This window comes from Pongo abelii, chromosome 2, assembly GCF_028885655.2.
Source record: "Pongo abelii isolate AG06213 chromosome 2, NHGRI_mPonAbe1-v2.0_pri, whole genome shotgun sequence".
NCBI classification, from domain to species: domain Eukaryota; kingdom Metazoa; phylum Chordata; class Mammalia; order Primates; family Hominidae; genus Pongo; species Pongo abelii.
Genome location: NC_085928.1, coordinates 63202422 through 63229583, shown reverse-complemented (window position 1 = coordinate 63229583; position 27162 = coordinate 63202422). Strand labels below are relative to the sequence as shown.

The window sequence follows — 27162 nt, the reverse complement described above, 5'->3', positions numbered from 1 at the left end:
TTGTTTAAGACAGATGTTTAAATAGCACTCTTCTTTTTGACCATTTAAAAATAATTTGGTAGCTGTAACTGCCTATGGTCATAACACATAATCACTTACAAAAGACAAGCAACAGATACAGAATTAACAGTATACTTTTAATATTTTTACAAATCTCTTTAAGTTGGTGCCTAATGGCATTTAACAAGATTTTTATATTCAGTGAAAAAGATTTAGAACATAAACTGACATGAAGTAAGGAATATAATTTCTCTGTGCCATGCAAAAGAGAAGTCAACTTTTTACACATCATCACTCCTAAATAGTTCTAATTAAAATCCAAACTGTTCCCATTTTTGCATCATTGTCATTCTTTGGCAAAAGATTCAAAATAGCCATGGGTTAGGAAACAACTGTTCACTCATGGTCATTTTTTTTTTACAAAATACATGTGTTTTATAAAAGAAATCTGCACTGTGCTTGGGGTTTATACTACATAATTATAAGTAAGCAAAATATCATGACTTTTTTTGACTAATCTACTCCTAAAGCCTTGAGTTGCCGTTCAATCTCTTCATCTGAGATTGTAGCCTTTGAAGTAGAGGCAGATGGTAAGCTTCGAGCAGCTGATGGAGCTTTGGCCATCTATATTAAACAAAGAAAAAGACAAACGTGCATTAGGAAACATTTGGACTAGGACATACAGGATGTGCTGTAAAGAGGTCTGTTTAATTTACTTTTGAAACAGAAATAAAAAACATGCACCTCCTAGTAAAAACAAAACAATCAAGTGACAAAGGTGGTAGGTAGAAACTATTTCCAACTAAGAAAAGATGATGTTCATACCTTCCCAGAAATTTCAATTCCAATTTCATCAAGAACTTGATTCACAATATCCTGGCTTTCTTCTTCATCATCAGAACCCTCAAAGATGTCATCAAGTGTATCGTTGACTAGGGGATATGGGAGAAGGAGCAAAGCAGTTACTTTCAAACAAACTTCAGGTTACACTTACATATTTACAGTCTAGCCCAACTATTTTGTATATTACAGAAGGCAAATTCAGTGAACAAACTAAAAAAATCCTTCAAAATGTCAGTGAAGTACACTGATAAATACATATTTGAGCCATTAAATCTGGAATAATGTTCATTTCAACACAAATTATCCTATAGTGAACAAGTCTACTCTGTTTTTTAAAAAATTAATTCTAATAGACAAAAATCATGTGATATTCACAGCTACATGTTTAAGATTTTTAAGTATTATTTCACAAATTGTATTCATTAAGCTGGTAGAGGAAGAATATGCAAGAATAAATATCCTGTTAATATCTGGAGAACAATTTACTCTTTTTATATCTATAATCATATTTTATACCTCTTAAATTTACATTCAAGATATAGGCAGAATATTCTACAGAAATCTAAGGTTCAATATTTTATTAAATTTGCCCAAAGAATGATGTCCGATTTAACAGGATTATTACTGCTACAACCTTTTCTACCTCTCTTCCCTCCCCAAAATATTTATTGAAAGCACTCTGTATAGAATGCATCACGTTGAGTTGTGGGGAAGCAATTTTTGATGGATTGAGATTATGTCTTTTTTATCTTTGAAACTGGGCACCTAGTGCCTGAAATGCAATATAAACACGATGGGTGTAGAGACGGAGAAAAACAAAGACCTCGGGTAGTTGACACTTGAGTATAAAAGCAAAAAATTAAGAAACAGATTGTGGTAAGAGAGAAGATAAATGATTATAAAGTTTCAGAGAAGGAGATTACATCCAACTGGAAGGAAGTAACATGTGAAGTAATCCGGCAAGGATACATAGGGTTTAACCACACAGAGATACATAAATGGAATGGCCTGGGCAAAGTCACCGTGAGGCAACAGGGACACAAGCAAGAAAGAATAAGTTCTTCTGTTTGGTTGTTATTTAAGGTACATAAATGGAAAATGTCTGGGAGAAAAAGAAAAATTAAAGCAGCTAGCCTAAAATTGTTCCTCTCCTGGTATCTGGGGAATGTCCCCAGAAGAAGAAAGACAGGTAACCTAGTGTGATTTCCTTGTAATCATGTTGGTAACTGGGGCTCCTGGCAAACACGCTTAATATTTACTAGCAAGAGAGTCCTTGTCTATGGAATGTTTTTACCAGGGTGTCCTGGTTTAGGACTGCTATAGTAACAAACCTATAATCTATGGGTTATGAGCCATGACTCCCAAGAAAATAGTCACATAAGGTAGACAGTCATCTAGGGTATTATTAACTGAAGATGCTTCATAACCTAAATACTTCCTTCTTGTTTTTTATTTAAAATTTGGGGATTTTATTTTGTAGTAAGCAGAAAACCCCTGAAGGAATTTAATCAATATGCTCAAAGGTAAGCCCCTGGAAAAAAATAATTTAGCAGTATGTTACTCAGATGTAACTTAGCAAAGTAATACGGGAGATGCGAAGTCCAGGTCATGCGGAGTTTGTAAGTATAAGTAAAGTAGTAGTTGTAGAAAAAAAAAATGAAGAAGATAGAATAAAAAGATTAGAGAGGTGTAATCAGACTAACAAAGAATGCTTTCAGAAAAAGTGTAATAACGCTCATCAGAGGTATAGTATAAGATTTCCCAACGATCTTGTGTCTTAACTGTGAACAAGCTTTGGCAGAATATAAATTCCAACTTGAAAAAGATATGCTGATTTACACCTTGAATTTATTTTTGGATGAAAATATTGTTAGTGTATTTTACCAGGTTATTAAAAAATGAGTAACCATCAATAACTACTATTATACTACAGACTAACTTGCTATGTATTAAATTATACTGCAGACTAACTTGTAATGTATTAAAATACAAATGAGAACAACTGCAGTAGGTATTAGAGATATCTGATTAAGTAAGGTTTATTGATTCTTTTCATTATAGCTTAATGGAAAAGTTAATTTGTCTGGTGAGAACTGCCATCACTGGCATTGGAAACCACATGTTAAATACTATGATCATTATATAAATAACAATTCTCTCAGTCATTAAAAAATTATTGATGATGTTTCAACAACCTGAAAAAACTCATAGTTTTCAAAATAAAGGCCTGAAGTAAAAACTACAGAACTTTTGGAGCTGCCAAAGATAAACATGCAGTATTATTACAACTGAAAATAAAAATAAGTATACAGAAATAGAATACTAGAACAATAATGAGTTTATTAACCCTGGTAACTTAATTAGATACTATTTTATACACTAAATATTATTAAATGCTGTTAACTAAAATACCAGCAGATAAGCAAAGCTAAACCGGTATATCCCTACATAGCTGTAAACATTTATTTTTCTATTTTTCATTTTTTATAGTTGTAAAACATTCAGAAAACATACTTTCAAAACAATGATGCCAGTTTTGACATAATATAAGCAATAATCTAATGTTGACCAGGGTGCTATGAAGGGTCAATCATTCATTATTGGTGAAATAAAAATTGGTGTAGTCTTTCTGGAAAGAATTGGTAGTACAAACCAAGAGCCTTATAAAAGTTAATATTCTAAGGAGATTTAAGAAATTCAGTCAAAGATAATACTTAAACATATTTTTCAAAGGATTATCAAACACATTAAAAATTTTACAACAATCTTATTGACCAACACAAGAATGGTTTGATAAACTAGGGTATACTGATGTTAAATGATATTAAAGTTATTTTTTAAAAAGACTTCAGAGAAGATTTAATGTCAAGGTCACAAGTATATGCTTATGTTATACTATTATGTTTTTAAAAAGCAAGATATTCATAATTGTACATGTAAGGTGATCTCACTTTTGTAGATCAAGATTATGAGAAAAAACAGAAAATAAACGTACAACATTAACGGTAACTACATCTGAGTGTTGTGATAATTTTTATATGCTCTGTCTCTGTATTCTCTGTATTTCCACCATAACATGTAATTAGTTTATATTCAAAAAGACAAAAACTAAATACTAGAAGACTCTTGTGAGAGGGAAAAAAAATGAGAATAAAAACAAACAAAAAAAGAGCTCCATTACCTCTACCTCTAATACAGGCAAATCTTCTATAGTATCAAAGAGTTGACATAACTCTGAAACTGCCTGACTTATATCATGAAGAATTATTTACCTCACAAGTTGGTTTTGGTATACTAATCAATAAAGTAAAACTGCTGAAGGCAATGTGTAATAGAGATGTGGCGTAACATATTTTATACCTTTCCCTTAGTTAAACACAAATAGAATTTTGAGTCTATCATTTTTGGTTTCATCATTTCTGCCTTCATGAATGAGAATATGAGACTTATAGTAAATAAATGGTTAATTCAAAGATGAGAAAACTATAAATTTTATTATAACTTATTAAACTCACTCATTTCTTCAGTCATTTCCATTTTCATGTTTTCCTTCTGGAAATTCTGCATTGTTTGTAATGTCTTTTGTGGATCCATCTTCTTGTTAACTGCCTGCATTGTCTTTAAATGTATTTACAAGATTCATGTTACTTCCATAATTATGAAAATTTTACTATGAAATAAGTCAAAAGGGAACACATCAAATATAGATAGGCTTTAAAAAGATATCCATCCTGCCATAATCATAGAGTGTTAAATATTCTAGAAAAAAATGAAATAGTCATTTGGAAACCATCTGCTTAACATCTATATAATAAAGACCAGTATGAAAAACCTCATCTGAACAGCAGGCAAGAAATTATGTAATAAAAAACATTATCAGCATAAAATCCTTTGCTATTCAAATAGGAAAATAAAATTTACCTGTTTATGTGGCAAGCAGGTAATGTCAATAATTTTTTAAATTTAATTTTTATAAAAACTTTCATTAAAATTTTTAATGTCTAAATTAAAAAAGATTAGAAGATATACTAGCATATATACTTAATCTATTAACACATTTAAAACCATGGTTTAAAAAAAATATAAAAATGTGAGTTTTGAAAAACTATGTGAAAACAAGTCTCTTACATTATACATTCATAACTCATTTCATTAAGATATTCATGTTCTCTAGTACCACCAAAATTTATTTACAATCATGTTTCATGTGCTTACATTTTGGTTAATTACCCACAGCATATAAGACAGTGGCCCCATAAGATTATAATACTGCATTTTTACTATACCTTTCTTATGTTTAGCTATGTTTAGATACACAGATACTTAAACCATCATGTTACAACTGCCTACGAAATTCAGTACAGTGTAGCCTAGGACCAACAGGCTATACCATATAGCCTAGATGCACAGTAGGCTCTATCACCTAGGTTTATGTGAGTATACTCCATAACGTTTGCACAATGATGAAATTGCCTACAATGAATTTTTCAGAATGTATCCCTATTAAGCCAGACATGACTGCATTTTTATATATATGATGCATAATACATACATGATAAACATATATGTATGCATTATATAGCTAATTCAGTATATTAAAAGAAACCATATAATAGAAAACATGTTGATTTCAAAGATATGAAGCAAACAGTCCTTTCTCAACGGCATGCAATGCTGTAGCCAAAGCATTCTTTCCAAGTAGGACACCGCATTCCCCATCCCTCCCCACCCCCAACACACCGAACTCTCTAGTGGCTTTCCAGTGCTCTTAAGTGCTAAAAGCGAAATTCCATAACTTGCCTATGAGAACTAACATGGATTAAACTTTGCGCTATTGCCCTCTAGACACACATCTTTTATTCCTTAAGTGTGCTATGTTTTCTCCTGCCACTTGAGGCCAGGAGTTTGAGACTAGCCTAGCCAACATGGTGAAAACCCATCTCTACTAAATACACAAAAAATAGCCAGGCATAGTAGCTCATGCCTGCAAAACCAGCTACTCGGGAGGCTGTGGCAGGAGAATCACTTGAACCTGGGAGGCAGGGGTTGCAGTGAGCCAAGATCACGCCATTGCACTCCAGCCTGGGCAAAAAAGCGAGGCTGTCTCAAAAATCAGACACTCAAAGAGAATAAGGTAACTGAGAAACAAAATGTATACTGAAACGTTCTCTCTCTCTTTTTTTTTGAGACAGAGTCTCTCTCTGTCACCCAGGCTGGAGTGCAGCGGCATGATCTCAGCTCATTGCAACCTCTGCCTCTCAGGTTTCTGCAATTCTCCTGCCTCAACCTCCCAAGTAGCTGGGATTACAGGTGCCCACCACCACGCTCAGCTAATGTTTGTATTTTTAGTAGAGGTGGAGTTTTGCCATGTTGGCCAGACTGGTCTTGAACTCCTGACCTCAAGTGATCTGCCCACCTTGACCTCCCAAAGTGCTGAGATTACAGGCATGAGCCACCATGCCCAGCTTGAGGCTTGAAACTTTCTCTTTTTAAAGATTATAATGTGTTACTGTACTTTTTGTACTTCACAAAACGGATGCATTAGCTACTCTTTATTTGCACAAATGTATTGGTTACATATAAAATTTTTACATGTATATAATGCATAGTGATCAAGTCAGAGTGTTTAGGGTGTCCACCATCCAAGTACAATATATTTTTGTTAAGTATAATCACCCTATTCTGCTATCAAAGTTTGAATTTATTCCTTTTAACTGTATGTTTGCACAGCATTCGACTTTCTTGTGCCGTGCTGTCTAAAACGCAATTACAGTTAATACTCCTTATTTGTGGATTCCATATTTGAGAATTTACCTACTCATTAAAATTTATTTGTAACCTCAAATGTTTTAATGCTCATCTGTGGACATTTACAAAGCAGCAAAACATCTGAGTCACCCAACATGTGCATTTCCAGCTGAGGTCAAAGAAGGGGATGTTCTGTCTTCTTAATGCAAATTAAGTGTCCTTTCCATAGTTTATTTAGTGTCACATTTTTCTCACTTTTGTGCTTTTTGTTGGTCATTTCACTGATAAAAAATGATCCCCAAACATTGTATTAACATGCTGCCCAGTGTTCCTAAGTGAAAGAAGGACATGATGTGCTTTATGGAGAAAATATATGTTAGATAAGCTTTGTTCCAGAATGAGGTATAGTCCCATTAGCCATGAGCTCAATATGAGCAAATCAACTATACATTAAATATGGCATCTTTAAACAGAAACACAAGGTTGGTTAGGTACAGATTAGGTGATGAAAAAACGTTGCGGGCAAAGGCTCACAGAAATATAACTCAGTATTTCCCCTGGGAGCAATGGTTCAATATGCACTATTTCAGTGTTCCCGACTTCATGGGACATAACTACTATGAATAACATAAATTGCCTGTGTATACCATTTCCCTAACATAAAGCTTGTACTTTCCTCTGAGGCTTATTTTTTTTCTTTTTCAGTTCATATTCATAATCCCTCTTCTGTACATCTAACATCTAATGATATTCTTAAAACCTCTGTCTTATGCAATGTCTTTTAGATCACCCTACTCAAAGGTCTGTGCAGTTCATAAAGCTTAAATTAGCATGACTGATACATAGTGGGTAGGTTCCTAGAGACATATCTTAAGTCCCTGGTTGAACTATAAAATTTGTGAAAGCACAGCTTCTGTCTTAGCCTCTTTTGATGACTAACAGTATCAAGGAGTGCTTTATTTATTAAATGACTGAAAGACTCAGAGTCCTTTAAACTACAGTAAAAACACTGATTACAGATATAGAAAAATGTGTTTGTGTGTGTATGCAGTAAGTTAAACATAAGTTCTAGAAAAACATTCTGATAAATCTTTCTTATTATTCATGTGACCTTCTCACACATTCATAAAAATGAATCAAGATGAAATTATCACTCAAAAGTAGTCAGAACATATAATGAGATAAGAAGGTCAAAAATCTTCTGACAACTCGAGGGGAAAAAAGCAAATACTTTTAAATGTCAATTTCTTAAAATTAGAAGCTACATGTGATCTTTAGAAAATGGGATTGTTGGCTGGGCACGGTGGCTCATGTCTGTAATCCCAGCACTTTGGGAGGCTGAGGCAGGCGAATCATCTGAGGTCAGGAGTTCGAGACCAGCCTGGCCAGCATGTGAAACCTTGTCTCTACTAAAAATACAAAAATTAGCTAGGTGTGGAGGTGCATGCCTGTAATCCCAGCTACTCAGGAGGCTGAGGAAGGAGAATCACTTGAACCCAGGAGGCGGAGGTTGCAGGGAGCCAAAATCTTGCCACTGCACTCCAGCCTGTGTGACAGAGCAAGACTCCATCTCAAAAAAAAAAAAAAAAAAAGAAAAAAGAAAATGGATTGTCCTCAAACAAGAAATTTTTTATTAAAACATATCAATAAAGAATCTAGAAGTAATTACCTGGATTATCTAGTATTATAACTCATTTTACTAAAAATTACACACATTTTGTACCACATATACACCAGGAGGTGCTTTTAAATCTGCTTTCAATATTGATATTTAAATATCATTGATAAAATTATAAATCTATGAATATAAAAGCTCCCACTTACTTTTGCTGTGGTGGACATTGCTCCAGCCATCTTCATTTGGGAATTCATCACTTTTGTTTGTGTAGACATAGAAGTAACTTTTGAACTTACAGCAAAAGTTCTCGTCTTCTGTTTACGTAGATGCACAAGTTGTTTGGCTAAAACTTTGCAAGCTTCCTTATTACCAATCTTGGCCATTTTCTTAATTTCTAATTCCTAAGAGAAGAAACAAACAAAAGAAAATAAAATCATTAAGGGGTAGTCCTCAATAATTTATTTCAGAAGAACAAATCTAATACACATAACAGACCCTTTGTCCCCAATCATGAAGAGGGGAAGAAACTATTATAAAGTCATAGAGCAAAAGAATAATCTAAGAAGTCAATTTAGTCTACATGTTTACATGGAAAGGACAGAACTAGTATCTCCATCCACGAATACAAAGCAAGTCTACAAAACAGTGCACATGTAGAGCCCAGAAGAAAATAAAAAAAAAAAAAAAAAAAAAAAAAAGACTATGCAAAAGAAGGTAAGAGAAAAGGAACAAACATACAAGCAAAGAGTTGGTGGGACAGAGCAATAAAGGGCAAGGTGATAGATCTAAAACTAATAATATAGATAATTACATTAAATAAAATAGTCCATTTTATACCTCAATTGTAAGACAGACTGTCGGATTAGATAAGAAAGCAAATCCAACTATATGCTATCTCAAGACACCAACTTATACAAAAACAAAGTCAAGTAAAAGGACAGAAAAATATATGCTATATACGTACTTATCAAAACCTGCCAATCTAGAGTGGCTATATTAATAGAGATGAAATAAACTTGAGAACAAGGAATACTACCAGAAATAAAAAGGGGTATTTCATAATGATATAGGGAATCAATACATAAAGATACCAGGACAATCTTAAATGTGTATGTACCTAATAAAAGTGCTTCAAAATATATAAAACACAATGGACAGAACTGAAAGGAGAAATAGACAAATGCATAATTAGCATGAGAAATATCAACAACTCCACTCTTAAGCATAAAGTCTAATTGTTACAAGTAGACAGAAAATCTGCAGTGATACAGAAGGCTTAAAAAACAGTATGACCAATTTGACCTAACTGACATTTGTAGGAAACTCCAACATTGAAAGCAGAATATACATTATTTACAAGTGTCACTAAACAATCACCAAAGTATTCCACATTCTACATCAGAAAACAGGGCTCAATAAATTTGAAAGGACTGGAATCACACAAAGTATGCTCTCTAACTACAATGAAACTCAAAATTCATAAGAAAAATATGAAAAGAAAATCAGAAATAAGCAGAAATTTAAAAATAAGAGTTCTAAATAAGTCACGGGTTAAAGAAAAAAAGCACAGAGAAAATAATATTTTGAACTTAAGTGAAAATGCAACACAAAAATTTGTGAGTTGCAGTTAAAACTGCTCTTAGAAGAGTTTACAGCATTGAAGTTTGTATTTGAAAAAAAATGAATACTTCATAAGCTTCAACATAACATAGAAAAAAGAAGTAGAAATGAAACACAAAGTAAGGAAATAAGATGAACAAAAAATATATATATATAAACTAGGAAAGAAAAATCTGTGGCTCATGCCTGTAATCCCAACACTTTGGGAGGCCGAGGAGGGTGGATAATGAGGTCAAGAGATCAAGACCATCCTGGCCAACATGGTGAAACCCCTCTCTATTAAAAATACAAAAATTAGCTGGGCGTGGTGGCACACACCTGTAGTCCCAGCTACTTGGGAGGCTGAGGCAGAAGAATTGCTTGAACCGGGGAGGCAGAAGTTGCAGTGAGCTGAGATCACACCACTGCACTCCAGCCTGGTGACAGAGCAAGACTCCATCTCAAAAAAAACCAAAAACCAAAAACCAAAAAACAAAAACAAAAACAAAAACAAAAAAAAATCCATACAGAAAATCAATGAAACCAAAAATCAAAAGCTATTTTCTTTTTTTAAATAAGAGATCAATCAAATTGATAAACCACTAGCCAGGCTGATGACGAAAACAACTGAGAAAGAGACAGAGAGAGAGAGAACACAGTTACAAATACTGAGAATGCAAAGAAGGGCATCACTTCTTATCCTAAAGATGTTAAAGGATAGTAAGGGAATATTATAAACAATATATCAGTATATTTTAAAATTTAGTAGAAATGGACAAGTTACTTGACAGACTAAAGCCACCAAAGCTCATTCAATAAGACAGATAACCTAATCTATTATATCAATTTTAAAAAAGAATTTGTAGTTTAATAATCTACCCACAAAGAAAATCTTCACTCACAGATGACTTTACTGATGAATCCTATCACACATTTAAGGAAGAACTACACAAACCCTTCCAGTAAAGAAAAGAGTGTGGGACCCTTGCCAACTCATGCTATGGGGCCAGCATTACTAGGCCAGCATTATTACCCCGATATCAAAATCAAATAAAAACACTGCACTGCTACCTGGGCAATAAAAGTGAAACTCCATCTAAAAACAAACAAACAAACAAACAAACAAAAAACACAAAAAAACCACCACACAAAAAGAAAACTACAAATCAGTATATTTTATGAACACAGATGCAGATATTCTTAAAATTTCAGCAAACTGAAAATACATTTAAAAAAATACATCATTACCAAGTGGGGTGTGTCCCTGGAACAAAAGGTTGATTCAACTTTTCATAATCAAAGTAATTCACTGTATTGACAGACTAAAAAAGAAAACCACACAACCATTTGAACAAGTACAAAACACTGCTGAGGAAAATTGAAGATCTAAATAAATGGAGATCTAAATAATGGAGAGATATATAAGACCTTCATAGGTCAGAAGACATAATGTTAATATATCTTCTGTTAATGTCAACTAACATTATGTTAATATGTCTTATGACACAATGTTAATATGTAACTATTCAATGTAATCCCAATCAAAATCTGATCTTTTTTGTAGAAATTGATTTGTATTCTACAATTCATATAGAAATGCAAAGCACCTAAAATAGCCAAAACAATTATGAAAAAAGAAGTACAAAGTGGAAGTAAAAAGTGTCTAACTTTTAGACTTACTTTAAACCTTTATTAACAAAAATAATGTGGTATTAGCTTAAAAGCAGTCATCATGTAAATCAATGGAATAGAGCCCAGAAAGATGCCTACGTTTGGACAACTGATTTTCCACAAAGACGACAAGGGAAAGTGTCAGCAATAACTGTTGAAACAACTGACTTTCCATATGCAAAAAGTGAACCTCTACCCTTACCTGACACCATACTGAAACTTAATTCAATATAGTTCACAGTTTTAAATGTAAGAACTAAAACTGTAATATTTCTAGAAGAAAACATAGGAGAAAATATTACTGACTTTGGGTTAGGCATTCGTGGCTAGTACACTAAAGGTAAGTAGTACACTAAAAGTACTAATCACAGAAAAAAGGATGAGAAATATTAACAACTCCACTCTTATGTATACACTTTAATTGTGACAAGTAGACTGAAGATCTGTAATGATACAGAAGACTTAGAAAACACTATCACCAATTTGACCTAATTGACATTTGTAAGAAACTCCAACATTGAAAAAAAGAATAAAAGAATAAAAAACTGTACTTGATCAAAATAACCCAAAAAACCCTTTCATTCCTCAAAAGACACTTAGGAAAATGCAATTTAAAATGACAACGTACTATACACCCACTAAAATGGCTAAAATTAAAGACTGTCAACTCCAAGTATGTGAAACAACTGTAACTTTCATACATTGCTAATGGGAAGAGAAAACACCACAGGCACTCTGCAAATTTTTCAGCACTTTAATTTTAATTTTTTAGCAGTTAAACATACATTTCCCTATGACCCAGCAATCTCGCTCTCAGGAATATACCCAAGAAGAATGAAAACCATGTTCACAAAAACTTTGATTGAATGTTTAAAGCAACTTTATTCAAATAACCAATACCTGGAAACAACTCAAACGTCCACTGGCTGGTAAATAGATACACAAATTGTGAAATATTCAAACAATTGAATAATACTCATCAATAAAAAGTAATTAACACTAATGCATGAAACAGCACTAATTAACCTCAAAATAATTATGCTGAATGAAAGATGCCATAAAAAAGGAGTTGATATTATATTATTCCATTTATATAAAATTCTAGAAATGAAAACTATTCCACAGTGACAGATCAGTATTTGCTTCACCAGGAAAAAGGGAGACAGGCAGGGATGGGTAGGAGGGATTTCCAGGGGCATAAGGAAACTTTTAGGGAAGATGGGTATGTTCATTACCTTGACTGTAATAATGGTTTCATGAGTTTATACATATGTCAAAACCTATCAAATTGTACACCTGAAATATGTACAGTTTACTGCATGTCAATTATCCCTCAATAAAGATATTTTTTAAAGATTTGAGGCAACATACACATAAAAACATAGCATAAAGAATATTTAAAAACGAACCAGACCAGTCTATTATAAAAGTGCATTCATTGTCAAAGACACAGTGATCTTTAAAATATCAAGCAAGATTCCTATGAGTTAATGTAATTTTTAAAATAACCTTCCTTTGTTTTCCATAACTATTTTGTCTTCCTTTTAACTAAGAAGGTGGTTCTGTCTTTAGCAATCTTTCTTCCCAGATACTCATGACTCTCACACACTGAAGAATAATTTGATTCTATAATCAACAGAATACACAGAATCTCAATAAAAGTCAGCAGAATGACACAATAAACAAAGGTAAGCAGAAGATACAAAAATCATTAACTGCCATTTCTTAGTTAAGTAAATCACTTACCACCTGCCATGTGCCTTCTTCCTAGTTAGCTAATTATTCCTACAGTAATTTCCAAATTTGTTTGAAAAGTTAAACTGAAATTTAATGTTCTACTTACCAGCTGTTTTTCTTGTTTCTCTAAAGCTGCTCGATCTCTGATTATAGCCCTCTGTGTACCTCGTAACTCTCGATTCTGTTCCTTTATTACATCTAGGAGAATCACAAAAGAAACCTAAATTTATGGGTTGTAAAATTTTCAATACCATTTAAAATACTGGATTCACAGATCATGATTTAAAAAAATCTTATATTGGCTGGGCGCGGTAGCTCACACCTGTAATCCCAGCACTTTGGGTGGATCACCTGAGGTCAGGAGTTCGAGACCAGCCTCACCAACATGGAGAAACCCCATCTGTACTAAAAATACAAAATTAGCCAGGTGTGGTGGCACATGCCTGTAATCCCAGCTACTCGGGAGGCTGAGGTAGAAGAATCGCTTGAACTTGGGAGGTGGTGGTTGCATTGAGCTGAGATCACGCCATTGCACTCCAGCACTCCAGCCTGGGCAACAAAAGTGAAACTCCATCTCCCAAAAAAAAAAAAAAAAAAAAAAAAAAAACAAACCCTTAGATTTACTAGATGTCAAAATTTTTTTTTAACTTTAATATGCTAAAAAATTAGTTAAATATTAAAACCTGAATTATAAATATTAATAAAATATAAAGAATTGATAGCAGGTGAATGCAAATATGCTACAGTCTGAGATTTAACCAAAAGTATTACATCACAATAAAATATTTCCTTACAGAACTGATTAGTATACAGTGTTTTATATAGCACATATATATGTCACACACACACACCCTTTTCATGTTTCCTTACTCTAATACTATATGAAATTCAGGAAGGAAGACAGGTTATATGTTTATTAAATCTGTTTGGTTTTCTGCAGTAAATATTAACAGAGTGAAACTCCAGACTTTCCAGTGAGGCAGATCTGGATTTGAATCTCACCTCAGCCACTTGATCATCATGATTATACCTTGGAAGAGTTAGTTAATACTTGAAACCTCAGCTTTCTTTTTCATAAAAAAGGATAGTAAGGAGTAAATAACATACAAATGCTCTGATAACTGCAAGTATCCTCTCAATTATAGTATCTTTCTAACTTATCTGAATTCGTTTGGATTCTTTAGACCTACCTTTTGAAGAATTAAAGTATTACTCTAGGCCTGATGCACTGTAATCTGGGTTAGTTGTTACTAAACAGTGGTTTCTTCAAAAGATCAGATATCAATGTTAATTCTTGGCAACCCCGATCTCTTATTGTCAGAAATTTTGTTAAGTTACATACATTATACAATTTAATGTTCATATAATGCTATGGAGTTTCTATTATTTTATATATAAGAAAACTGAATGTTAGGAAGGTTAAGTGACTTGCCCAAAGCCACGTAGATAGCAAGTAGTAACACTAGATTTGGTTGGATCCAACCATTCTGTCTCTTGAACCAGTGATCTTAACTACTTCACTAGGCTAACTTTTTAATAAAGAGATTTAAAAACAACAACAACAAGAGAAAGAACAGTCTCTTCATCAAATAGTACTGGGAAATCTAGACATCCACATGAAAAAGAATAAAGTTGGACCTTTACGTCACACTGTATACAAAAATTAACTCAAAAAAGACCAATAACCTAAATCTAAGAGCTAAACCTTAAAACACATAGAAGTAAATCTTTATGACCTGGGATTTGGCATTACATTCTTAAATATGACATTAAAAGCATAAAGAACAAAAGAAAAAAAGATAAATTGGACTTGGTGAAAATTAAAAATTGTATGCATTAAAGAACATTATCAGGTGAAAAGACAACCTATAGAATAAGAGAAAATATATGCAAACAATATATCTGATAAGAGTTTGGTATGCAGAATATACAAAAAATTCTTATAACTCAAGAAACGAGATACAAACAACCCAACTTTTAAATGGGCTAAAGGCTTGAACAGACATTTCTCCAAAGAAGATATACAAATGGCCGATGAACACATAAAAAGGGTGCTCCACATCATTAGTCCCAAAGAAAATACTACTACTTCACATGTATTAGAAAGGATAATTTTTTATGAAAGGAAAATAACAAGTATTAATGAAGATGTGAAAATTGGAACCCTTGCATATTGCTCGTAGGAATGTAAAATGGTTTGGTTACTATGCTTAACAGTTTGGTGATTCCTCAAAAAGTGAAACATCAAATTACTGTATGACCTAGTAATTCTACTATTAGATCGAAAGAAGTGAAATAAGTATTCAAACAAATACTTCTACATGAATGTTCACAGCATTACTAACATTAGCCAAAAGGTGGAAATAATCCAAATGATCACAAAGAGGTGCACAGATAAACAAATTGTGGTATATAAATACAATGGAGTATTATGTAGCTATCAAAAGAAATGAAGTACTGATACCTACTACAACATGTGCGAACCTCAAAAACATATGGTAAGAGAAGATGCCAGATAGAAAAGGTCACAATTTATAATTAAATTTATATGAAATATCAGAGGTAAATCCATACAGACAGAACAAATTGGTATATGGCAGGGGTTGGGGAGAAGAGACAATGGCTAAGTCACTGCTTAATGGTTACAGGATTTTATTCTGAGGTGATGAAAATGTTTTAGAACTAGATACAGGTGGTGGTAACACACCATTGTGAACTGCTTAATGGGTACAGGATTTTATTTTGAGGTGATGAAAATATTTTAGAACTCGATACAGGTAGTGGTAACATACCATTGTGAATGAATGTACTAAATGCCACTGAACTGTTCACTTTAAAATGGTTAATGTTATATGAATTTAACTTCAATTAAAACAACAAAGCCAAAAATCATTATCTTTTTTAGGATAATTATAGTTATTCTATAGTTATAATAGTTACAGTTAATAGTTAATATAGTCATATTACTGATAAAACTAATCAACCACAATTACTTTCTGAATAAAAGCTAAAATAAGATGTCAAAGCTCCTATATCCTACCTACGAGACATCTATTGTATCTCCTTTGCTTATTCTGTTTCTCAGTTTTATACTGGTGGGCATCTAATACTTAGGATTTACTAATGAAGTATTCTACCTGTTGTTTAAATACAGGAATATGAAACCATAGCACATCTCTAACAGAGATAAAGAAAGAGGGGGCTTTCTCTCCTGTTACCTACTTTCTTCTTCTAAAATGAGTGAGACTTGATGGGAAACATACATTTCATTTAAAAGAGAGGGCATGGATGATCCACAGATATTTGCGAAATGTTGAAACTGAAAAAAAAATTTAACACGTTTCTTTGCTTCAATGCTTCTGGGAATGTTTAATACATGGGTATGCACTGTCAATCCTTAAATGGAGAATATATCATAGATTATTGACCAAATGTATTAAGAACTGTTTTTAAGAAATACCTATTAATATTTCCTAGATACTAGTGTCCCCTAGAGCATGGATTGGAACATGCTGTATTAGTTTGCCAGGGCTGCCACAACGAAATATCGCAAAGTAAATGGCTTAAACAATGGAAACGTATTTTCTCACAGTTCTGATGGCTGAAAGGAGTCTAGGTGCCAGCAGGTTTAATTTTTCCTGAGGCCTGTCTCCTTGGCTTGCAGATGGCCAACTTCTTGCTGTGTTCTCAGATAGCCTTTTCCTTGTGGATCTTGCTCTTCTTCTAAGGATAGCAATCATTGAATCAGGGCCCCATCTGGCTTTATTTAACCTCGGTTACATACTTAAGGGCCCTATCCCCAAATAGAGTCACATGAGTGGTCAGATCTTTGTCAAATGAATTGTGGGAGGCAGGGGGGACAATTCAGCCCATAATACACATCTTTCCTCAGACATCTATAGACTGACCCCAAATAACAAAAATGCTCTCATTTCCCTGTCTTTCAAAGGAATCATGAACCTCTTCATCCGCAACACTCAAACACACCCGATCTTCTTTTGGACTTAATTCCCTATTTTGTCAAAGCCAATGGACTGATATAAAAAACATTTACCATTTACCCCACTGTTTCCATAGAAAATGTGCTCTAAATTTTAAACTCAAAGAATAAATGAACTTCTGGAGTACAACCCCTTTCTGTACTAAGGACTAAGGACTCCCTAAACTCAACTAGTATAAGATGAATTCTCAGTATCAGATAGTGATGTTTTGTTTTGTTTTGAGACGGAGTTTCACTCTTGTCACCCAGACTGGAGTACAACGGCGCGATCTTGGTTCGCCTCCCAGGTTCAAGCGATTCTCCTGCCTCAGCTTCCCAAGTAGCTGAGAGTACAGGCATGCGCCACCATGCCCGGCTAATTTTTGTATTTTTAGTAGAGACGGGGTTTCACCATGTTGGCCAGGCTGATCTCGAACTTCTGACCTCAGGTGATCCACCCGCCTCAGCCTCCCAAAGTGCTGGGATTACAGGTGTGAGCCACCACGCCCAGTGGTGATGATGGTCTTACACAAGCTACAACAGTACTGCTCAGAAAGACAAGCCACTATACTCAGAAGTTAAATTGTGGCCAGAGAATTGACACAGGTGCACAGCAACTGCTGAAAGTTAAGATCTAAAATTCTACCTACATGCATTTTTTTTCATTATGAGGGTGATATAATTAAAAATATAAATGTGGTCTTCGTCCTGGGTGCCTGGCACAGAGGGCCTAAAACCCTTGGAATTTCCTGAATGACAGGAATGTATTTTATTATTCACAACAAGCTTCTTTGTACCATATCTGAGTATATGGGGTAGGTGTGGGAGGGCAGCTGATAGCCTCGGAATGAGATTGGTCATCAGAAAGACCAAACACTTGACTAAAGCGTGGGAACTTTTAACCCCACCCCCACACGTCAGGAAAGGTGGGTACTTGAGATTAGGTTATAAAAAAACCTTAACTAAGAGATTCAGAGAACCTCTCAATTGGTGAACACACTGATATGCTAGGAAGATGGCATACCCAGAGAGGGCATGGGAGCTCTGTCCTCCACCCTTGACCCTTGACCTATGTATGGATCACTTCCATTTGGCTATTACTAATTGTACACTTTAAAATAAACCAGTAACAGTAAATAAAGCACTCTGATGAGTTCTAAGAGTTGTCCTAGTGAATTATCAAAGTTGAAGATGAAGTTGTAGGAAAACCTGGTCAGTCAGAAGTACTGGTGGCAACCTAGGTCTTTCAAGTGGCATCTGAAGTAGGGCAGTCTCGTGGGACTGTCTTTCACCTATAGGGTCTGCCCTAACTCTAGATAATTATTGTCAGAAGTGAACTGAATTGCTGAACACCCAATAGGTGTCTGAGAATCAGAGTCAAGGCTAGATATAGCCATCTTTACTGAAAAACAATTGTTATTACATGAGAATTCAACAAAACATGTAATTTAATTAAAATAGTTTGATTTCACTCTTCTCAATTTAACGTAACTATATGTATCATAACAGTCACTGTATATCATAAAAGGAAAAATAAAGAAAATTAACTACTGCATATTCCACAGCCTCACAGTTGTTAATAGGCCTATTAATATTTAAACAGTTCTAAGCTATAAACTCAGAGTGGCTAATGTTACATACTAAAACATAATCACAACACTTTAAAACATATTATGGTAAGTAGGAAAAGACAGTAAAACATATTTTCATACGAGACAATAGAAATATACTATAAAACTAACAAATTACTCTTCTCTTTTTAAAACAATCTCTATATTAAATCCACATTTAATAATTTGGTCTTCTAGATAATTCAGAAGGAATAATATGAGAACGGTCTGAGGCAATTTTAATGTTTTTACAGCCAAATTTATTATCCACTAGATTTATTTCTTAGTAGGTATGATTCCATCCCAAGATTACAATCTCTTTAAGAGACGGGAATACATATATTTATTTATTTGCTTGTTTGTAGTCCCACCTTTCTTCATGCAAACAGCATCCCAATATATCACACTTGCTAGCGATCTATGGGAGTACAAACATATACATTGAAATGTGAAAGGACTCCTCTTACAGGCATATTTAACACGTCTTTAAAATGTAAAACAAAATCAGTTGTCAAAAAAGATAATTTAACAACAGTAAAATCTGAAATATGATAAGTAGCTTTCTGCAATGGAAATGTGGAACATTGAAATAATTGCCTATTTTCCTTATAACTTTCTACTTTCCCCATTTTTCAATGTGAGGCAAGATCATGACAGAAACATGTACAGGGTACTGTTGCCACCTAAGAGAGATGGAGTGCTTGACTCCTGTCTATCCTCTGCTTCTTTCTTCAGGCAGATAAAGGTGTACACTGAATTTTTCATTCTCTAGGACTTCATCTACTTTGTGGTTTGTTGCGAAAACATCATAATAGGTGGTAATAGAAAACTACACACTGTAAAAATGCCAAAGGTACCTGGATATGATATGGTATATTCTCTCTCTTACCATTCAGTGAGATAAAAAGGGTCTGGAAGCTTGATTCATCCACCACCCTCTCTTCGCCCATGCCCAGCACAACACTTAGAAAAGGCCACCCAGGCTGGTTCCACTCTGGGCATTAAAAGCCTATCTCAAGTCTTGCAGGTTCTTCTTACTGAAGGAAATACACAGGTCTACAGTAGAGTGATAAGATCATAGACTTAAATCTTGGACTTAAGAGACACAAGGTGTTTCTGCCTTTTTTGGTTCTGAGTCAATATGGTTTATCTGCTTACAAAAAATAAAAGGTCAAAAAATAAAAAATAAAAACAAAACAAAAAAGGTCTCCCATGTGGTCCAGTCTAGCTCACCAGAATTCTCTACTTGGGGTTTGAGGCCAAGCCCCAACTTGAATCATGCCTGTCCTACCTACCATTAGTTCAGATATAATTTGTACATTTGAGGATAAAAGCAAAAAGTAATTATCAAGTATAAATATGGACATTCATTAATTTGTGAGTAATACTATTTAAAGTGCCTTTCTTTTGGGGGAAGGTGGGGAGCTATCTCAAGTTTGCAAGGCAGTTCAGGATGAATGCCTCAAGAATGCTGGGACAGTATGCAAATCACCACCAGTCAGCAGGATTCAAGCTGATCTACTAGACAAGTAGCCACTATACTGTATGCTGTGTTTTTCATTATAAGGTCATAACAGACTTTTTAATCTAATAAGCCAAATTTCCTACTATTAAATGTATTTCTTTTGAGAAAATACATTTTTATCTATTGATTTTATTGCCTATCAGTTATTCTAAACCTAATCATCATATCAATTGAGATAGAAACAAAATGTTCCCACATCCTACTTTATAATCTCCATTCACTGGTTTTAAGGTATCAAGATCTCCAGGGAAGAGGTAGCTTCTACTTTAGACTTTACCTGCAAGCTCTGTAACAGCTAGTGTCAGTGGGAATAGTGAGCACTGTGACAGTGGTAACAGCACTGGACAAACCCTGATTGTGCTATGGATATAAGAAAAGCCCAGAGTGAGCATCAATTCAGCTAACTAGGCATGATGGAGCTTGCCAATGAACAGTAAAGTGAAAAGAAGTCCTGGCTACGTAAGGATGTTTCATCTTGACTTGATGAAGAGAAAAAAACTGCAAAAATATGACAAACTCAAAAGCTAAGGCATTAAAAAGAAATATTAAAGGTCACTATCCAGAAAGTTCTAGTTCTAGGAACAAGATTTACTCAAATGCAGAAGGCAAATGACAGTGAGAGTGGGTACAAAGTAATTAGAATTTGATATGCAAACCAAATTTGCTTCTCAGGTTTTCGGAATGGTACATCTGACACTCAGGGACAAATATTATCAGCTTAACTAATCAGTTCTCATACATGGTAAAAAGAAAACAAAAGGCAACTATAGAAAACAAAAAGAACAAAGGGGGATCATGCCAACAGCTTTATTCTACCTACACATCGTTAAGACAGCCAACCAACTTAAGAACCAGGTTTAAACTGAAAAACAGCAGGACTTGGAAGAGGCAAAATACTGAAGAGAAATTGGGGAGTCAAGCCAAGCCCTACAGTAGCATATGCGGTAGCAAAAATAATTTTTTTCTTCTACTAGTAACTCTCAAAAGTCACTCAAGCCCTGAGGAATTCATGTGAACCAATTTATAAACATAAAAATGCCAGTGGTTTTCAAGAGCTAAAAGAAGGTTTTGAGATGAGCACATGTCAGTAGACTTTTGAGTCTCCTTTGGTCCTCAACGGCAAAGGCTTTAGTAACATCATCAATAAAACTGCAGTTCAGAAAACTGTCAAAGCACATTTTTCATCTTAGATAAATGAGAGAATGAGAGGCAATGTGTCCTGGAAGAAAAGCCTCACAGGCCAATGGACCTGAAGATAGGAAATGGTAGCCAGAAAGGAAATGTCTGTCTTTGGTGTCATGCTGGGGATGCAGAAATACAGAGGGAACACATTTTTCCTACAGAAATATCTGTTCTAAAAGTAGGGAGAATGTTTTTCTAAGAAAATGCTCAGAAGAGTATACTGTGTTCCTCAATCCCATGTTCAATTATTTTTCTTTGGTATGTCAAGAATGTAGGGGTTAAGTAGAAAAGTAAAATTTGAGTTTTTTAAATATCCAGAATAAGGAGCACTAAAGGGACACACAGCATCCTGGGAAAGATCTGAATTCTGCAGGTACCACCATGAGAATGGTGTATTTTATTCTAGAATACAGAAAAAATGTTTCTGAAGGGTATTCCGTTTTATTTCCTTTTAACATTAGAAATGTGGCTTCACAACTAATACATTGGCAGGGGATTTATCCCAACTTAGTCAAAACCTCACAGTTTCTGAACTCTAGACAACTAGCATATACAAATATCATCCCAATGAGGCAAAAGCCAAGAAGCTTTGTTCCTCTTCTCTCTGTAGTGTTCTTCAAATTACCTCTAACTTGCACTAAAGTTCACAGTGGGTGGCAAAGTGTGGATCCAGACTCTTCTAAGCCCTTTGGTTAGTAAATGATATTATTTTAGATATTTAATCTCTAAATTAGAAACTCTTGCAGATATATTTTCATTTCTGCTGAAGACTCTGAAGCCCCTTACAAATATGGAATGTAGAAGAGACTCAGAATAAGCATTATCCAACTTTGAAAGTGCAGGAGGGTCTACTATGGTTCTAGTGAATCCAAGTCAGAAAGAAATGCCACAAAAGGGGAACACAAGGAGTGAGGTACTTCATAGAGACTTTGAGAAGAAATAAACCTAGGATAGTTCAGCTTAGCTAGAGGAAGAGAAAAAGGGAATTCTAGGCATAAGGGCATCAAAAGCAAAAATATGTCAGGGTGAGAAAGAGTATGGGAGATAACAATGAATAGAAGAACAGTGCTGCTGGACGCTAAAATGTCCAGAGACGTGGCTAGAAAGAAAGGGAAGGGCCAGTTCAAGGAGAGCCATACGCGCATTATTAAAACACTCACAGTGGATCCTGTTGGTGCCAGAGATTTCATAAAGAGGTTTACACTGAGGAGTAACATAGTCAGATTTGGGTTCAAGTTTCAATCACATACCCAACTTTGTGGATGAAGGATTTAAGGGCTATGAAGCTACAGGAAAGAAAAGCAAAAAGGTGATATCATAAAGTGCAAGGTAAGTAGGATCTGAATAGAGCAAAGAGTTGCAGACACAGAGAGGAAGATCCTATGTGTCCAATATTTAAGAAGCGAAAGAAGCACGACTTGGTAATTAGTTGATGGTAGAAGGCAACATCAAGCACTGTCAACACTGGAAGAGGATACCTCAAAGGATATGATGATGAGTTCTGTTTGGGATCTTGAGTTTGAGGTACTGTGAGACACCTAGGTACAGATATTCAGCAAATTGTTGGACATCTGGCCTGAAACTCAAAAATACATCTAGAGACACAAATTTGGGATCCATAAGTACTTAAGTTATAATTAAAATAGGAGGAAATAAGATCATGCAGGGAGAGAATGGGTAGGTTTAAGAAAAAGAAAAAAAAATAAAATAAATATGGAAAGGAGAAAGAAAGGAGTGGTCAGAGGAATTTGAGGAAAATTAAGAGAGTGCTATGTCTTGGAAGTTAAGAGAGGGAATTTCAGAGAATAAATTAATTATCAGGATCAAATGCAAAACACAGGCCCAAGAGATGATCACTAATAATGGCCATTAGATTTGACAATCTAGAAGTTACCGATGATCTAAGCAACATCTCATTACATGCCACGCAAGGCAAACTGCTGTAAGGTGGGGGAGGCAGTCTGTTAAGTAAAGAAGTGGAGATAAGACATCACTACTCCTTCTAAAGGTTTAGATGAAAAGCAAAAAGAAACTGGCCATACTTTCGAAGAAATGCTGTGTCCAGGGAGAGTCAGGAGTGGGTTATTTCCAGTTCCACCACCATTAGAAAGTAAAGTTCTACCACTAATTCCGAAAGAAAAGTCTGGTTCCAGAAAGAATGTAAACGTTGCATGGTATCTACCAAAAGCTGAGAATTCCATGTGCTTGATAAGAGCAAAATTAAACTGTGTCATGTATCAATCTCTAATAAGAAAAAAGTAATAATAACACTCAAAGGGATGAGGTCCTAGTTCCGACACTTAATAGCTGTATGATCTTGAACACATGACTTAGTCCTTTGCTTTTCTCATTTTATAAGGATGTTATATGAGTACTTATAGGTTTTATGAGAAATAAGATACTGCATGCACAATGCTTAGCACAGTGTTGGCTTAGTCAAATTTGTCTTTACTGAGGTTAACAGACAAAAATTATATAGTGTTTAAAGAACTTCACTTTTAAGCATGTTTAGTTGTGCATTTGTGACAAGTCCTAGTGGGATCCTGATTTACAGGTTCATAATTAGCTTCCCTAAATAGGTCACTATTAATCTACAAAGGGGGAAAATAAACACTGTAGGTAAACATAATACACTATATATATGCATATCCTTACACAGGTAAAAGAAAAACCAAGTAGTACTTAATCGTAATTTCAAATTCCAAAGAATCCTTCCCTTCTCTTGAGGTATACCTCTCATTAATTTCTTTAGCAAAGTGTACACTGCAGAGACTTGTTCATCTTTGTGTCAAAAATGAATTAAACATAACTCTGAATAGTAATAAGTGCTGTAATGTTGTCTTCCTTTTAAATTTACATGTGCAGTAGTCTTTAATGATACAGTATATAACTCTTCCAGCCAATCCAAACAGAAAAAAAGATTCAATTATTCCCCAGATCTATAGGCAGGTACATATTTCCCTTATATATCAGAATTTCCTTACTGCTGGAACAGATTTAAAAGTCAGCATACAATAAAAGAGCTCATGATCAATCCAACGATCTGAGAGAAATAAAAATACATTAAATTTCATATTCATAATATACAGCCTCATTACCAAGAAGAATGCTGTCACCTTTTAGACAAAACAAAAAAAACCTTCCTTTCAATAAAACAGGGAATAAAAAAAGTAAAGCTCTATATCAAAATAACGAAAATACAGATCTATTTATTAAGATGTCAGTAAATGATTGGAACTGACACAATAATGTAAGAAAACATCAAGTATGCATCTTGGTAGTTTATAGTAAATGTACCTGCTGGCCAGATTTACACTTGGAAATTGCACATATGTTTAATTTAGTGGCATAGTTTCTAGCAAGAGTCCCTAAGACTTTCTTTTACAAATAAATCTATTCAGCAAAAACATTATTTCTTGGAAGAATTAACTGCAAATGAGTATACAGTTAAACACTCACTGCACATCCCCATTGTCTTTTTTTTTCTCTCCTCTACACTTCAAGCACAATAGTCACTAGATTTCCAAAAGCACCAGGAAGCACAGAACTCCGATTTACGTCTTTGAAAATATTTGACAGGTATTAGGCGATTAAAACTAGTATGTTTGGCTTTTATTGTTAAAAAATTTAACTCTAATTGTAACATCACAGGAAGGGAGATGAAACCATTTTTCCTCCATTTAGTAAATTCTCACTACATAAAACTACACAACACAAAAACCTGTAACTATATAAAACTCAAGCAAAAAGAAAATAAATCGTTCCCCCACCGCCACTCCCTGGAGTACTGTAAAATAAGTGAAGCTCACAACAGTGGCAGCTAAAACACTGAAAAAATAAAGTGCCATATTAAAGATTAAGCAGCATTCTCATGAAAAGCACACATAAAATCCATTTCACATCATTGTACCACCTTATATACCAAGTTGGTAGTTATTCCAGGTATTGCAAATGGTACTTAATAAAAAGTCAATAAATCAAAAAAATGTTCAGTCACCCAGAGTAAGGAAAAATGTATTATGTCATCTGATAAATTAGAGGTAAAGTAGATTATGTGTTGAAATGAAGAGTACAGCAGCAGGGCAGAGATGACTTCTTTGTTATCCTCCCCAAAATAATTTTGCTGGCATTGGAATAGTCAACACAAAGGAATGAAGGAGTTACTTCCAGGTCTGGACTGAGCATCCTATTTGTACCAATCACTGTCTAGCTACCACTGCTCCTTTTGTGGCAGAATTAGACCCTTACAAAGAAGTGATTCTTTGATTGAACCAGCAACAACCTAGACTAAACATATAATGGGGAACACAATTTTTAAATAACTTGAATGAATTTAATTCCTGGTAGCAGTCAATGAAAACATCAAGTGTTATATAAATACATTATAGGCATCGCATATGAGCACCATAAAACTTGTACATTCTTTACATTCACTTTTTTCCCCTCTTAAGATGATATTAAGCTAAATGCGGGAAACAACGTAAGTATCTTTACATGTTAAACTTCTATGAAGACAATATATACCCCATTTCTTACTTTAGTTGGCAAAAAATAATCATAAGGGAGAAAAATCCATTATGAAAACTAAATCTGGGCACTTCCCTTGGGTTTATTTTTCTACTGGGGTTAATCAAAAAAGCATTTGTTTCACATCTCTTTACTGATGGGGTGTTCTTAAGCAACTGACCCAGACCCAACTTCATTTCCTAACTGGAGCCTGTTATCCCCTCCCCTCCCCATTCCGAGACTGCCAGTTTCCTGTATGGATGCCTACAAGTAGTACAGCGCCCAACTGAAGAGCAACAGTCGAAGCAGAGGAAACCAACAAGAAATCCATCAGATTTCCAAGTCTATTGACACTCAAGGGCCAGCAGCACCCCGCTAGCCTCCTCGAAACGCTCAGGATCCTGCTGAGGAAAACCCGAGGGTGGGGGAATTGTGAGGATAGGGAAGCAACCAGACTGCCTAGGTGAGCCTAAGGTGAGGTGAGTCACAAGCAAGAGAGAGGCAGAGGAGTGGTGCAGCGAGGGCGGTCACCTGTGGGACCACTTGATCCAGCCCCGCCTCCAGGGACAGCAGGCAGAATCGCGGCCAGCAGGCCTCGAAAGACGCCGGGAAAACGCAGAGCTGGGCCCCTTCAGCCCGGCCTGGAACTCACCATCCACGGTTTTCTTCTTGAAGAGGGACGCCATGGTTAAAGACCGCGCCCGGGCGGCCCGGCTCGGCCCGGTCCGGCCCAACGCTGGCAAAGGACTGGAGGAAAAGGACAGGACCTTGGCGGGTTCGGGGTGGCGGAGCGGAGAGAGAGCAGGAGGAGGTCGGGGTCTCCAGGCAGGACCCGCGGAAGGCGTGTAGCCGCAGCTCCCACAGTCGCGTCACCCGGAGCTCAGGTGACCGGGAACTAAGACACTTTTTGGAGAAGTCACTTCTAGGCGGCGCTTGCGCGTTGTGTGTCGCGCCTGCGCACTACGGACTTTGAAGCCGCGGCCGCCTTCCTCACGTCCGCGGCTGCCAGCTCCTCCTGCGCGCGGACTTGGCCGCGGGGCGAGTCTGGGGCTGGCGGGGATAGGAGAGCGTGGGGCCACGGCTTCTGTGCGCGGGTTCGGTGATGATTGAGAACAGTGATCAGCCTTGCTTAGCGCTTCACCCG

The 27162-nt window shown here is 35.3% G+C and overlaps 1 protein-coding gene across 1 annotated transcript; it reads right to left on the bottom strand.

The window, feature by feature from the left end:
• Positions 1-420: 420 nt before the first annotated feature.
• CHMP2B (charged multivesicular body protein 2B) lies at positions 421-26836 on the bottom strand. Its single transcript, NM_001132175.1, is given in 6 exon segments — positions 421-624; positions 826-932; positions 4359-4461; positions 8416-8610; positions 13323-13414; positions 26671-26836. Coding segments are annotated over 6 exon segments (642 nt in total). The 5' UTR covers positions 26705-26836; the 3' UTR covers positions 421-513.
• Between the last annotated feature and the right edge of the window lie 326 nt (positions 26837-27162).